At 59.6% G+C, this 14,145-nt stretch overlaps 2 protein-coding genes across 7 annotated transcripts; both read left to right on the top strand.

The window, feature by feature from the left end:
* Positions 1-48: 48 nt before the first annotated feature.
* LOC122186153 (complement receptor type 1-like) lies at positions 49-3,673 on the top strand. 4 transcript variants are annotated; one of them, XM_042882576.1, is made up of 5 exons: positions 49-1,384; positions 1,628-1,762; positions 1,871-2,038; positions 2,144-2,376; positions 2,462-3,673. In XM_042882576.1, exons 1-4 carry the CDS (start codon positions 1,321-1,323, stop codon positions 2,359-2,361), a joined length of 585 nt encoding a protein of 194 aa, XP_042738510.1. In that variant the 5' UTR covers positions 49-1,320; the 3' UTR covers positions 2,362-2,376; positions 2,462-3,673. The 4 variants fall into 4 exon arrangements, with proteins under 4 accessions (XP_042738510.1, XP_042738509.1, XP_042738506.1 ...); XM_042882575.1 differs by having other exon boundaries at positions 49-719; positions 1,871-2,376; XM_042882572.1 differs by having other exon boundaries at positions 1,871-2,376.
* A 1,158-nt stretch (positions 3,674-4,831) lies between these two features.
* On the top strand, positions 4,832-13,601 carry ABCG4 (ATP binding cassette subfamily G member 4). Of its 3 annotated transcripts, none has more exons than XM_042882456.1 (15): positions 4,832-4,995; positions 5,240-5,477; positions 7,223-7,340; positions 7,407-7,539; positions 7,860-7,910; positions 8,081-8,226; positions 8,471-8,594; positions 8,781-8,895; positions 9,125-9,264; positions 9,347-9,445; positions 9,578-9,746; positions 10,247-10,347; positions 10,493-10,651; positions 10,759-10,877; positions 10,952-13,601. In XM_042882456.1, the coding sequence occupies exons 2-15, from the start codon at positions 5,249-5,251 to the stop codon at positions 11,175-11,177; spliced, it is 1,929 nt and encodes a 642-aa protein (XP_042738390.1). In that variant the 5' UTR covers positions 4,832-4,995; positions 5,240-5,248; the 3' UTR covers positions 11,178-13,601. The 3 variants fall into 3 exon arrangements, with proteins under 3 accessions (XP_042738390.1, XP_042738391.1, XP_042738389.1); XM_042882457.1 differs by having other exon boundaries at positions 4,832-4,999; XM_042882455.1 differs by lacking the exon at positions 4,832-4,995 and having other exon boundaries at positions 5,120-5,477.
* Positions 13,602-14,145: the final 544 nt, after the last annotated feature.

The following is a 14,145-nucleotide window of genomic DNA, read 5'->3' as shown; positions in this document are numbered from 1 at the left end:
GTTCCTGCCAGCTGAGGGATGCTGTGGTGCCATGGTGAGGCCAAGTTGCCGAGGGCCTGCAACATGGGGCGAGCACTGCAGAGCTGCCAGGATCTATTGGCACATGCTGTGTGCTGCTGCTTGGTGCAGCTGCTTCCTGCTTGGGGCGTGCAGTTCCATGTCCCCAGCGGTGTCACTGGAAGGCCAGGTTTTGCTTAGGCTGGTTGCTGTGCTGGCATGGATTTGATTTTTTGCTGCCTCCTTCTGGCCATCAGTGTCAGCTGCCTGCAGTGATTGTGGTTTGTTTGTTTGTTTATTTCTTCTGAATCTAAAGAGTAGCCTGATCTAATGAGCTGAGCCAGCTTCCTCTTTTGTACATGATATGGACAGTGCAAAGCTGGAGTGACCCTTGGATCCTCACGAAGCTGCGTGTGGAGGTGATGTGCCCTGATGGAGGCAGGAAGGCAAAATGGTTGACTTTTCCCCTCTCATCCTCGAGCAGTTTGGCAAAAGCTGCTGGAATTCCAGGTTAATGGAGAAAATCACTTTATGCTGAAGCCTTGGCCATCTGCTCACTTTCTAATTACAAGCACTGTGGGTGTGATCCGTGTTAGTGCCCTTGGCCAGGAGTGATGAGAGCAGCCCCTCGGGCCTGTGCCCTGGTTGAGATGAGGAGCAGAGTTGAAGTGGGGAGAGCTCCCTGCCCCAGACTGAATAGGAAAGCCTGGGGCTACACACAGGTTTGTAAGCAAGATGCCTTCCTTGGATCGGTGAAATGCATATGGAGCCAGGCCACTTGTGCTTAGACTGAGGCAGGGCAGGAAGCAGCTGTTGCTCCAGCAGCTCTGATGGCATGCACTGTCAGAAGATGCTGCTTTCTTTTATGAGAGCATCCCTGGGCTACCAGCATGCAGTGTGCCCTGGCCTTGCCCAGCCTTCCCTGCTCGGCGCCTGCTCACTGTTGCTTGGCTGAGCTGGGCTGCAGATACCTTGGAGAGAAGGAACTCGTGCCAAGTTTGCATTCGCAGCACTTCCATCTTGGCTCCCTTTCCAACACACGAGCTCTGCTGCCAAAGCCGCTGCTCTGAAGCTGCAGCATTCCTGTGCTACCCAAGTGTTTGGTGTTGGGAGTGGAGTGGTGGCTGAGAAGAGTTGTCCCTTTAAACACTGGGTCCAGAGAGGGTAATCTGCCAGGGATTATCTCATGGGGAGAGGATTGGCATCAAGAGGAGTCTCCTCCCTCTCCTGGGCCCTACAGCATGTTGTGCTGTGTATGGAAACCAAGTTCACTTTCTCCTTGGCAGTGTTTGGGGGTGAGGGGAGGAGAGCAGTGCTTGCACTATGGGGCTGGGTCTCCTCTTCCTCACCATGCTGGCCACGCTGGTCTCCTCTGAGCACCCAGAAGGTAACAGGGTGTTTGGGAGAAGGGTTGCTTATGGGGTGCCCTAGGGCTGCTGACACAGCAAGGAGTAAGGCCCCGTGCCGGAGCTTGGTGCTGGAGAAGCCGGAGCTGGGGGATGTGGATGTGCTCCTCGCTGCAGCAGGGCTTGTGGCTGAGCCTTTGGGCACCACCCACAGCAGGGCTCAGGGCTGAGGAGCTGTTGGAACGAGTGGTCCTCAGCCCCAAGCCTTGCTCCCATGGCACCAGGAGACCTGGATACCTACTGGTCCGGCACTGCACCCATCTGCATGGGGGGCTGCAAGGGGAAGCATAAGGAGCTGAAGAGGAGCCAGTGTGGGAACGGCAGCTGCTGCTGGCTGGGCTACAAATCCTTCTGCCGAGGTACGGCCACTCAGGGGCTCTGGGAGTGCACGGGGCAGGTTTGGTTCCCATTCCCCTCCACGCGTGTCCCATCGAGCTGCCTGCCCACGGGAACCTCCCCATCCCCAGTGAACTGCGGGAGGCCCGAGGCAGACTTCAACTCAGTGGTGCATGGCAATGACTGGTGGGTGGGCTCTGTGGTGCGCTACAGCTGCCGGCCCGGCTTCATGCTGCTGGGGGACCCGGCCAGCGCCTGCCAGTCTGACGGCCACTGGACGCCCAAGCCCACCTGCCTCCGTGAGTACAGTGGGGTGGGATGGCTGTTGCTGTCCCAGCAGCCCACCGTGGGGAAAAAGGGGCTGGTGGCTACACTGGGGACGTGCTCCAGACCTGCTCCTGCAGGGATCTGCCTGCGAGGCCGGATCGAGATCAGCGAGCGGGACATCAGCGGGAGCTGCTCGTCATCCTGCAGCACCCAGAACCACCTGGGAGCCTCCCTGCGCCACGGCTGCATCAAGATCTCCTCCTGCAGCACCAAACGCTCGGGCTGGGTGCGCTGGTTCCTGCGCTGCGACGTCTGCGAGTGCGACTGCCACGTGCCCTGCGGGGAGACCCAGTAGCAGCGCCCACCTCCGGTGAGGGGTTGATGCTGCCCTTAGGGAAGGGGTGGCTGCAAGCTGGGGGCTGCTGAGCAGCTCAGCATCTCTGCTCTCCTTACAGATTCTCCTGGCAGAGCTGAGCCTTCTGCACTGAGGTCTGCTGGCCACGCATCTCCGGTGCTGGGCTCTTCCTTTCCATAATTTCTATCCATCCTGAAGCTGTCATCTGGGAGAAGAGTTTTGGGACTTGCTGCCTTTCTGCGTGGCCCCATCACATGGCATGCAGGGAATGCTGTGGGCAGCAGGAGCAGGGCAGCTGCATTGAGGACTTGGAGACCTCCGCGTCTCCTGCTGGCTGCTCCCTAGAGAAGGCTCACATCCTCTTCTAGCAGGCAGGCAGCACTTTGCCTGTCCTGCAGGCTGCCATTTCTCTCTGCTAGTTATTTCCTGCCCCTGTGTGCAGTCAGCAGGGCTGTCCTGCTGCTCCATCTGTGCAGGCAGGGTGTGGGGGCTGCTGTGCATGGTGCCTGCAGGCTGGGGCTGCTCCTTCCTGCAGTGTGTGATTTGCTCTGACACCCCCCCCAATCCTCCCCAGGGACATCTCTGGGTAGCTGATGCCTTGCAGCCAGAACAGGTAAGGACACAAGACCCCTCCTTGGTCCTGGGTTCCCTGGGATCCCAGCCCTGAGCCCTTCATTCTGTCCCATGTGCCCTCGTGTCCCACTGTCATGATGGTCTCTGGGTGCCACCTGCTCCGCAGGGACACCCTGGATCCCTCTGAAGCAGCAATGGAAGAACCAAAATTGTTATTCCCTGGGGAGGAAGAGGGGCAGGAGCATGTGTAATGGGATCAGCAGGGGAAACGGGCCCAGCACCACCACCACTGTGGGTAACTAAAAAAATTGTTTACAGGCAATGACACAGATTTGCAGTTATGCATGGAGGTTCTGCTGCCTGCTCCGTCCCCACAGCCCCACACAGAGAGGGCAGCTGCTCTCTCAGCTCCAGCTGTAAGCGCCCTGGGTCAGGAGGCAGCATGCTGAAATGGCTTTGGGATGAGCCCAGCACCTCTCCTGCTCCACGAGGAACTGACTGCAGGCCTCGCTGTGGGGCTGACTCTGATGTTGCACCCTCTGTCTGAATCCCATTCCTAAAGGGCTGGATCTCTGCCCCCAGCTCTGTCCCAGCCCCCCCGATCCGGCTGTGAGAGAGGAAAGATTTCCTTAGCTCACCAGATGGGTATTTTAATTAATACTGTTGTTAGTGTCACTCATTTCCATATGGCTTTCATGTTTAAGTGCTGTGGTGGGTGAGAGGTGTGAGCGACAGCGAGGAGGGAGCCAGGTGTAGCACAGTGACAGCGTGCAGGGGAGTGTGTGCTGGGGGCAAGCTGTGGGGTTGGCACCATTCCACCAGGACCCTGGGGTGGGCAGCTGTGCCCTCTGGCCCTTGATGCTTGCTGTGACCTTTCTGAGCAGCGCTCTGCCATTGTTGCATCCTGCTTGTGCCCTGTGGTGGAGGCTGTTGGGTGCAATGCAATGCAATGCAATGCAAAGGTAGCTCAGTGCAGGGCTAGGTGAGCCCTGGGAGTGGGCTGTGGGGTGAGGGGCCGTGGGCTCTCTGCTGTGTCAGAGGTGCAGCGGTGGGGACGGAAGAACGGGGGCTGCCAAATCCCAAGCTTGGCAGCCGGGAGATGCTCGGGGCCTTCTGCATGACACGCAGAGCAGAGCGGGGAAAGGAAATAAAGCCGGTTCCTTTAAGAGGGTTTTTCGCCGCCTGGCAGCGCCGCCCGGGCAGCCAATTCCCACCGTCCCGACACACGGCGGCAGCCGAGACAGCGCCGGCGGTGGGGGGCACGGACGGGTCCGGGGCACCAATACGGGAGCGGATAACTGCGCGGAACCGGTCCTCCCACCTCGCCGCCCGGCCCTGCCCAGCCCAGCCCTACAGAGGGATGGGGAGCGCATCCCGGCTGGGGACCCGCGGGGGCAGCGCTAAGCCCGGGGAGCGGCACTGAGCAGCGGCCGCCGCCCGTTCTCCTCCCCTGCGGTCCATCGGTGCGCACCGGGGGCTGCGGGCGCTCGGCCCCGCCGCGGGCATCGCCCCTTTGTCCGCAGGGGGGTGGAGGGAGCGGCGGCGGCGCTGCGGCAGTGCGCGGAGCGGCGGAGGCGGCGGGGAGCGGAGCCCGATCTCGTACAGGTGAGCGTGGGGAGGGTCCGAGGGGTTGGGGTCCGGCGGATGGAGGGAGAGGGGATGGAGGAGGAGCGGCTCCGGAGGAGATGCCCTCGCCGGTGGGGTGGGGTGGGAGGGGATGGGGAGCGGCTCAAGGAGTCAAGGTGAGCCCGAGGGCGGTCTGTGGCTCCCGCAGCCCCCCGTCCTGCTGGCCCTGTGCCCTGTGTCTGTAGGAAGGGGGAACCTAAAGCGTTCGGAGGGAATGGGGGTGATGGGATCACGCAGCCCTCGCTCGCCCCTTTTCTCCCCCCAGGGCCGAGGCTGGCTGTTTTCCAGCCCTGAAAGAGATCTGTCTGCATCGGGGAGAGGGCTGGGAAGATCTCGGCGCAGCTCCTCGCGAGGCCATCCTCCCCTTCCAGGGGATTGTGTGTGTGCATTGCAGCTGCGGCGAGGAGCTGCCTGCAGCCTGCGGCTCAGCAAAATGTAGGTTAGCACGGCATTAGGACCCCGGCCCTGCAGGGGAGGAGGGGTGCTGAGCTCAGCAGGGCACGGCTCAGCCTCCTGTCCTCAGCACAATGAGGGACCACTAGCCCCAACCTCATCTGGGATGCTGCAGAGGCTTTGGGGTGCAGCGTGTTTCCCACCCCGCCTGGCTCAGCGTTCCCCCAGCTCTGCAGAGCCGTCGTGCCAAAGATTGAGTGGATCCATCCCTGTATATTCCTTCCAGAGCAGCACAATGGCAGAGAAAGGCATGGATCCTGCGTGCGTCTCCATTGCTCTGGAGGACACAGTTTGCCACGCCGGCCCCCCGGACGCCCCGCTCCTCACCACCCACTTGAAGAAGGTGGAGAACCACATCACAGAGGCCCAGAGGTTTTCCCACCTCCCGAAACGCTCTGCTGTCAACATTGAGTTCATTGACCTGTCCTACTCTGTGCGCGAGGGCTCCTGGTGGAGGAAGAGAGGTAGGAGATGCCTGTAGGACTGGGGACCCCTGAGGCTGCCACATCTCCCCTCCAGTCTTCTCTCATCTCTCCCACACCCCCTGCCCTGGGTCCATCCCTCTTTGCTGATGCAGGCAGCCATCTCTCAGCTCTGCAGGATTTTGTCTGAGTGCACAGTAGTGGGAAATTCCAGAGCTGCTCACCCTGCTGTCCCCTGTGGCCACCCAGCCCTGTGATCCCCAAAAGCAGATCCCATCCCAGAGGTCGTATGGGGCAGGCAGGGCTGTTGCTTGGCTTGGGGCTGACAAGATGGATGGGTTTTCTTAGTGCTGCTGTGCTGGCAGTAGGAGGCCCCAAGGGGTGCCCTGGTGTGCAGGGGGGTGCTGGGCTTGCAGGGGGTTTCCTCTTTAGCAGCTCCCTGTGTGCAACTGCGGCCAACAGCTTAGGGAGGGGAGGCAGATGGTAGCTGATGGATGGTAATCAGCTTTAATTAGCCCTGTTAGTTAATGGGATGCCAATCAGGTTGGCCCTGTGAGGAGGGGGGGGAATGAGCAGGGTCCTGGGGTGAGCTGGTTGAGGGTGTGGGGTCCCTGCTGCTCCCAGCTAAGCTCTGCAGCTGGGGAAGCTGTGGCACCAACGGACAGCAGGACCAGCCCAAAGCCCCCAGGTTGAGCTCTGCCTCCTTAGATGCTGGGAAGCAAAAGATGGAGGCTGGCACTAAGGAGTGTTTGCATGCACTGTGGTGGGGACAGACTTGGGGCAGCTGGAGCTGGGACTGTGGGGTTGCACAGCGGGAACTCTTTTCTCCCCTGGACGGCACACAGGAGCTGGTGTGGAGCTCCAGGTGCCTTTGTGCAGGATCCGGCCGTGCTGCCGCGCGTTGCTGAAGCAGGAGGTTACTGGCAGTCAATGAACGCGAGTAACCGCTGCGCAAGCTGCAGTGGCACCGACGTGAGCAGCATGCGCTGCCGGGCTGTGCGCCGCGCTCACCCTGCTGCCGTCACACAGCATCCTGCTCGCAACTCCCAACCCCCAGGGCCCTTCTCCTGGGGGTGCCTGATCCCAATGGGTGCTGCTGGGGCACAGGAAGATCAGGGTGCTGGACCCCTTCCCCTCGTATCCCCTCCTATCTCCTCCTGCTTCTTTCGCTGCCCTGATCCTTAGGCTCGCCCCAGTTTGTGGGTATGGATGGATGCGTTGTCCTCACCCGATGCCAGCTGATGCTGTGGGGCAAGAGGATATATTTCTAGCAGGGAGATGCTCAGATCTGTGGTACCCTGCAAACCACAGCTCCCCAGGCAGGGCTGTGTTTCGGGGCAGTTTCTGACAGCCTGAGGCTGTGCCTGTTCCATGCTCCCGACACATTGCGTTCCTGCTGCCAGAAAATGCTAATCAGCTGCCTTTAAAGCAGAGATAATTCCAGGTCTGATTAGCAGTGGCTGCTGCCGAGTGTCACGGCATGAATACCAATGAAGGCAGCAGCCAGGCATCTTCTGCCCCATGGCACCCTGCTCCTTGCTGTCTGGGGACCAGGGCAGTGCCACAGCCTGGTGGCCTTCCTTATGCTGTGTCCTAGGGGTTTTCTGATCTTGTCTGCATTGGAAATGGGTGAGCTAATGGGGAAGCAGGGACAAAGGTTGTACTGGGGGGTGACGGCCATGATGATGCTGGCAGAGGTGGTCCCTTGGCACAGCACATGGTGGTCCCACAGCCCCCCAGGTGCCGGGGTCCCATTGCAATCCCACCATTCTGCTCTCTCCCTCCAGGCTACAAGACCCTCCTCAAATGCCTGTCAGGGAAGTTCTGCCAGCGAGAGCTCATTGGCATCATGGGGCCATCGGGTGCTGGCAAATCCACGCTGATGAACATCCTGGCTGGCTACAGGTGGGGCTGGAGGAGGAGTTGGGGGAGCGGGGCTGGGGGCTGTGTTCTATCCTCTCTGTCCTGTAGGGAGACGGGTATGAAGGGTCAGATCCTGGTGAACGGGCGGCCGAGGGACCTGCGCACCTTTCGCAAGATGTCCTGTTACATCATGCAGGATGACATGCTGCTGCCACACCTCACCGTGCTGGAGGCCATGATGGTGAGCGGGGCTGCAGGGTTTCCTGGGGCGGCTGCATCCTCAAGCGGGAGCTTCCCAAGAGCTGTGGGATGTGGGGATGAAGTCCTGCCCTTGCTCTTGTATCACAAAGCTGGGGATGAGTATGGTATCTAATACGATGTTCCTATTGGAGGTGTTCAAGCCCAGGTTGGATGGGGCCCTGGGCAGCCTGGTCTAGATAGATATGAAGGTTGGTGGCCCTGCATGCAGCAGGGAGGTTGGAGCTTGATGATCCTTGAAGTCCCTTTCGACCCAAGCCACTTTATGATGCTTTGATCTCCCTGTTCATCTTCTCCCTGCAGGTCTCTGCTAACCTGAAGCTGAGCGAGAAGCAGGAGGTGAAGAAAGAGCTGGTAAGTGAAGAGGAATGTGAGTTCAGGGCCCCTTGTCTTGTTCTTAGGTGGAAACAGTGGAGAAGGGAAGGAACTATGGACCCTCAGTGATGGGGACGTGGCAGCAGGTGATGGGGGGGAAAAGGTGAGGGTCCATGGGAGCTCATGGTGAACGAGGCTCCATCCCTCAGGTCAATGAGATCCTGACAGCCCTGGGGCTGCTGGAGTGCTCCTACACCCGCACCATCTCGCTGTCGGGTGGGCAGCGCAAGCGCCTGGCCATCGCCTTGGAGCTGGTGAACAATCCTCCAGTCATGTTCTTCGATGAGCCCACCAGGTGAGACTGCAGGAGCTCCCCACCACTGGGGGACACCAGGGGGACCAGAGCCCTTTGGATCCAAGAGGGGCTGTGGGACACCGAGGGGACTGGAGGACAACAGGGCTGGGGCTGCAAAGGGATGCTCTCCTCCGTCACGAAGGTGCCCACGTGGTGGTGGAGGTGTCTTGGAGATTTTCTTCTCCTTTTCTCAACTCTCTCCTTCTCTCTTTGCCATCTCTTTCTCCTCTGCCCCATCCTGCAGTGGTCTGGACAGTGCCTCCTGCTTCCAGGTCGTCTCCCTGATGCGTTCCCTGGCTCAGGGCGGCCGCACCATCATCTGCACCATCCACCAGCCCAGCGCCAAGCTCTTCGAGATGTTTGACAAGGTTTGGGCTGGAGCACAGGGCTCTCTGGGGGGCAGGTCATTCTGACCATGCAGAGAGGCCGTGGGAAGGGCTGGTGCAGGCAGCTGGCCTGGGCTCGTGTGGTTCACAGCCCTGACGACGGGATCTGGAGCAAGCAGTGGCACCCTGGCTGCTCTGCACCTGCCCTATCGCTGGTTTCTCTTACAGCTCTACATCCTTAGCCAGGGCCAGTGCATCTTCAAAGGCGTTGTGACCAACCTCATCCCTTACCTGAAGGGCCTTGGGCTCCATTGCCCCACATACCACAACCCCGCTGACTTCAGTGAGTGGCCCCTCCTCAGCTCAGCAGTGTTGGGGAAGGAGGGTGGCGAGGTCCATACCCACGTGGCGAGGTCCAAACTCATGTCCCCCCATTGGGTGCTGTGCTGTGGGTGTGTGGCACTGTGGGGTGAGGGCTGCACTGGGCTCCCCCCCCCCGACCTTGGGGAACCTGGGTGACCTGAGCTGTGTGATGGTGAGGGCTGGCTCAGTGCTGCTCTTGTGCTCCGCAGTTATTGAGGTGGCCTCAGGAGAGTATGGGGACCTCAACCCTGTCCTGTTCCGTGCTGTGCAGAACGGCATGTGCACCATGGCAGAGAAGAAGAGCAGCCCCAACAAGGCGGACTCATCGTGCCCGGCACACTGTGTGACAGTGAGAGCCCAAGAGGGGACACTACATGGGAGGTGATCCCTGTCCCTCACCTGCATCTTTGACTTTAAACATCCCTTTGCAGGACGTGGACCACATCGAGAGCCACACATTCGCCACCAGTACCTCCACCCAGTTCTGCATCCTCTTCAAGAGAACCTTTATCTGCATCCTGAGGGACACGGTGAGGGCTGAGCCAACGCTAAAGGGATGGGAGCCATTTGCTGGGGGCAAGCAGAGCTGAGTGGGGCTCACCCTTCTCCGGGATGCTCAAGGGACGTGGTCCTGCCTCATGATCCCCTCTGCCCACCCATAGGTGCTGACCCACCTGCGCTTCATGTCCCACATCTGCATCGGGGTGCTGATCGGGCTGCTCTACCTGCACATCGGCAACGACGCCGGCAAAGTCTTCAACAACACTGGCTTCCTCTTCTTCTCCATGCTCTTCCTCATGTTTGCTGCACTGATGCCCACCATCCTCACCTGTAAGGAGCTCCTTGCCCCATTGCTCCCACCCCTGGGTGTGCAGGGGGGGTTGTGTCTGTGGGAGGGCTCCAATGGGTGCTGTATGGTGGAGGCAGCTGAGTTGGTCCAAAGTGGGGCAGTAGGATAGAGAAAGAAAGGATACAAAGAGAAGGGTGGAAGTGTTTCCATCACATGCAGTAAGTCCCCCCCAGTTGCCATTTGTTTACTGTCTGGTTCAGTTATTGCCATTGTTCACCGAATGGCTCTAAGCAGTGCACTGGAATTTATCTATTTACTTATTTTGCTGAGAAACTGTCTGCACAGCTGCGTTTTCAGCTGCTTCGGATCTCCCTTTCACTTCCTTAAAAAGCCTGAGCAAAACCCCCCTGGCTGAGCTGACTTGTCCATGTGAAGGTTCCCTTCTCAGTTTCTGTCCCTGGTGAAGCTCCCACCCGTGGGCAGGAGGCTGCAGGGTGCATTGGCCTGGGGCACTGCTGACTCCTTCCTTGCTTCCCCACAGTCCCCCAGGAGATGTCTGTATTCCTGCGAGAGCACCTGAACTATTGGTACAGCCTGAAAGCCTATTACCTGGCCAAGACCATGGCAGATGTGCCCTTCCAGGTGAGCGTTGGCCCCTTGGCACAGCCAATTTCCAATGCCCTGGATGGCATTGGATGGCATTCCTCGAACTCTCCACCCCTGGGGAGGGTCTATGGGACCAGAGCAGCCACGGGTCCAGTGTGTAACTCTGCTCCCCCCTCCCCAGGTGATCTGCCCCATTGCCTACTGCAGCATCGTGTACTGGATGACAGGCCAGCCGCCCGAGGCCACGCGCTTCCTCCTCTTCTCTGCCCTGGCCACCGCCACTGCTTTGGTGGCCCAATCCCTCGGGCTTCTCATTGGAGCTGCTTCCACCTCCCTGCAGGTCAGGCTTTGCCCGTGGTGTGGACGTGGGTGTCCCAAAGAACCACATATGGGGAGTGCCATGGGGCACAAAGGGGGATGTGGCACCCAATGACCTCTGCTCCATAGGTAGCCACCTTTGTGGGACCCGTTACCGCCATCCCCGTCCTGCTCTTCTCGGGCTTCTTTGTCAGCTTCAAGACCATTCCCACCTACCTGCAGTGGAGCTCCTATGTCTCCTACGTCAGGTGGGACTGCGCACTCTGTCTGTGGGGTGGGAGTGGGGCCGTGTGGGGCACGCAGTGACTCTGCTTTGCCATAGGTATGGTTTTGAAGGCGTCATCCTCACCATCTACGCCATGGAGCGCGAGGACCTGGAGTGCCTCGAGGACTTCTGCCCTTTCCAAAAACCCATCAAGATCCTGCAGGAACTGGACGTGGAGGAGGCCAAGCTCTACCTGGACTTCCTCATCCTGGGCATCTTCTTCGTCATCCTGCGGCTCCTGGCGTACCTGGTGCTCAGGTACAAGGTCAAGTCGGAGAGATAAAGGGGCCACGGGACCCCAGAGCTGCCCCCCGGGCCTGAGCTGCTGCATGGCAGCCATGGACCATGTTGGTAGGTGCCAGCCAGGCCTGGCTCAGTCGAGAAGGGTTTTGAGACATCTCGGAACTGTTTTAACCTTTCCACGCACTCTTCATGGCAAACGTTTTGTACAGCCCCACCACGCGTCCCCCGGTTCTGCCTCACCCCCACGGAGCTGCATCCCTTCACTCAACCTGCCTGCCTATGGGGGATAGCAGGGATGGTCCCAAGGAGGCAGAGTGAGGCTGTGGGGAGCTCCAGGCAGAAGGAGAGGCGCCAGGGGTCCGAGCCCCGTGGGGACACACACAGAGCCATCGCATAGAGAAGAGCCCCAAGCCACCAAGTCGCACAAGGCTTCTGCATTTCCTGTGCTGCAGCCACAGATTGCTGCCTCCCCTTTTCCCTTCTGCTTCAATCCTCACTTTACTTCTTTTTTTTTTTTTTCCTTCTTCTTCTTTTTATTTCTTTTTCCTCCTTTTTAATTTTGAATTTAATTTTGAAACCCCGCTGCTTTCAGTCTGCAAGGAGAGGAATGGGAGCAGCGGGCAGAGGACTCGGGGCTCTCCTGTGCTGCTGCTCAGTGCCATCCTCAGGGCTGGCCTCTGCTACCTGGGGACACAGCAGTGTCTGTGGGAGTGGGACAGTGCTCTCAGACCTCAGGGGGTGTCACGTTCAGTCTTTGGGATCTGAGCCAAGAGGATAAAAGCGATCGATACGAAGAGAAGCGACCGTCCCATCAAACCCAGCGTGGAGCACTGTGCTGTCAGTGGAGCTCTGCTGGCCTCTTGTTCCCTTTCCCCAGCACAACCACGCAGGATGGGAATGACCCTCCCTCAGCAACAGCCGTGTGCTGCCTGCAGGGAGGAGATGAAGGCTGTGGGCACCCACCCACTGCAGCAGGACTGGTGGGTAAGAGCATGGACAAGTGGGTCCCAGTGGTGCCAGAGCTGGAAGGCAGGTGAGATCTGGCAGCAGTTGGTTTGCATTGAGCCGCCCTGATGTCCAGTACCAGGAGAAAGCATCTTTTGGTGGTTCCTCCAAAGCTCTGCACCCCTCAGGGGCATTTTAGCACCTTGTTGGCTTTTCAAAGGAGTGGAGCTGGTGGGGACAGCACGCTGGCACTGCTGTCATGGGGCTGCATGGGTGCTACCGGAGCCCACTGCTTGCTGGTGAGCATGGACACGGCAGGGGATTGGACTGCAGAGAGAAGGACAGGTTGCTGCAACGTCCTCTGAACTCTTCTTCACTTTTCCTGGTTTGCTCTGCACTGCAGGGGCTGGCTGGAGGGCAGAGATGGAGGTACTGCTGCAGCGGGGCTGGGTTTCCTCTGCATGGATGTGAAGAGCTCGTGCATAAAGGCTCTGGAAGCAGGACGTGCCCTGATGCTCTTCCAGTGCTGAGCATTGGGGTTTCCCCAGGGGATCTCGGCTGACTTACTGACAAAATTCCCCTCTGCTCCCAGATCCACCTTCACTATCCCTGTGCTGTGCTGGGCAGAGGATGGGAACACTGCTGCCACCTCCAGCCAGGGAGACACGGGGAGCAGGCCCCACATCTGCTGTGCCACCAGGGAATGGCAGAGCTGCTGGCTGTCCCCCATCTCCATCTCATCAGTCTGTGGGGCTGTTGGGCTACTTCAGTGCCCCACTTCTGCTGCTCTTGGATTGCAGCGTGAGGTCAAGGGAGATCCGTGCCGATTTTTGCCCTGTCCAGGATGTGTGCAGTGAGGATGCACTTTATTGGAGCGGGGGAGTGGAACTCTGGGTGCTTCTGGCTGCAGGCACCCCTCCAGGGAACGCGTCTGGATAATCACGAGGAGTGTGACGGAGGAGAGCAGGCTTCTTCCCCTCCACCTCCTCTCCTTTCCCACCCCCTCCCTTCTGATGCAATGCACTTTGAGTGCATTAGGATGAGGTTTGAGCTGTGGCTTGCAGCTCTCTGAGGGCAGCAGCTGAACCTCAGCCCATCTTGAACTGATTCAGGCCCAAAGGCTCAGCTGGGGTGGGTGCTGCTGGCGTAGGTGTGCTGTGAACACCAGCATGCTGCCAGGCACACAGGGACTCAGCCTCTCCCCTCCACGCATGTCTGGGTCACCTTTGTCACATTCACAAGTGAAGCAAAAGCATCCTCGCCCTGGAAGGGACAGCAGGGCAGCACAGGGGGTAAAGATATGCCTGCGGGGTCTCACCCACCCCAAGCAGGCAATAAAGCAGTGTTTCATTCTCGCTGTGTGTGGACACCATCCATCCTGTCCTGCTGGGGGTCTCCTGCTGCCTCCCTGCCGCCATGTGCTGTGTGTGGTTGTGCTGTGCTGGGGTGTGCATGTGGGGTCGGGGTGAGCCGTTACCAAAATAACATGCAGACAGCAGCTCAGAGCACGACGGAGATTGCTCACGGGGCTACGGCTCTGCTGTGCGAGGGCTTTGCCAGCGGTGGGACCTGCTGCCTTGCAATGGGGATGCATCGCTGCCCTGCAGAGGTGTGGCCAGGCCTGGGGGAGGGACCTGGGCTGTTTGGGGAGCAGTGCTGTCTGCAGGTGAGTGCCCTGTGTGTGGGGAGGGGGGGTTCCTGGCTTGTGAGCAGCACTCATGGTGGCCGGAGGGTTGCCATACAGGTGGAGGGGTCGCAACTCGTACCGGCGTTTCCGAGCTGCCAGCTGTACTTGGTGGATTTCACACATCAATAAAACTTATATTTATAGCGCACCCTTCGCTTCCTCCCGAGTGGGCGCGGGGTCCGCGTGTGTCGGGATGCTGGGATGGCTGCGTGCTGCTGGGTGCCGGGATGCAGAGGGATACGCGACGCTGTGAGCACGGGCTGTTCTCCCCAGGCAGCAGCCCAGCTTTCGGCACCACCTCCCGCTGTTACAAAAGCAGCTCTGCCCTCGGGCCCGCGGATACGTGGCTGGACGCACGGGTGCGGCGCTGCTCCCG

This window comes from Lagopus leucura, unplaced genomic scaffold, assembly GCF_019238085.1.
Source record: "Lagopus leucura isolate 7727_CA_CO unplaced genomic scaffold, USGS_WTPT01 Super-Scaffold_100034, whole genome shotgun sequence".
NCBI lineage: Eukaryota > Metazoa > Chordata > Aves > Galliformes > Phasianidae > Lagopus > Lagopus leucura.
Note: the sequence above shows the minus strand (reverse complement) of the source record. Positions and strands in the feature narration are given on the sequence as shown.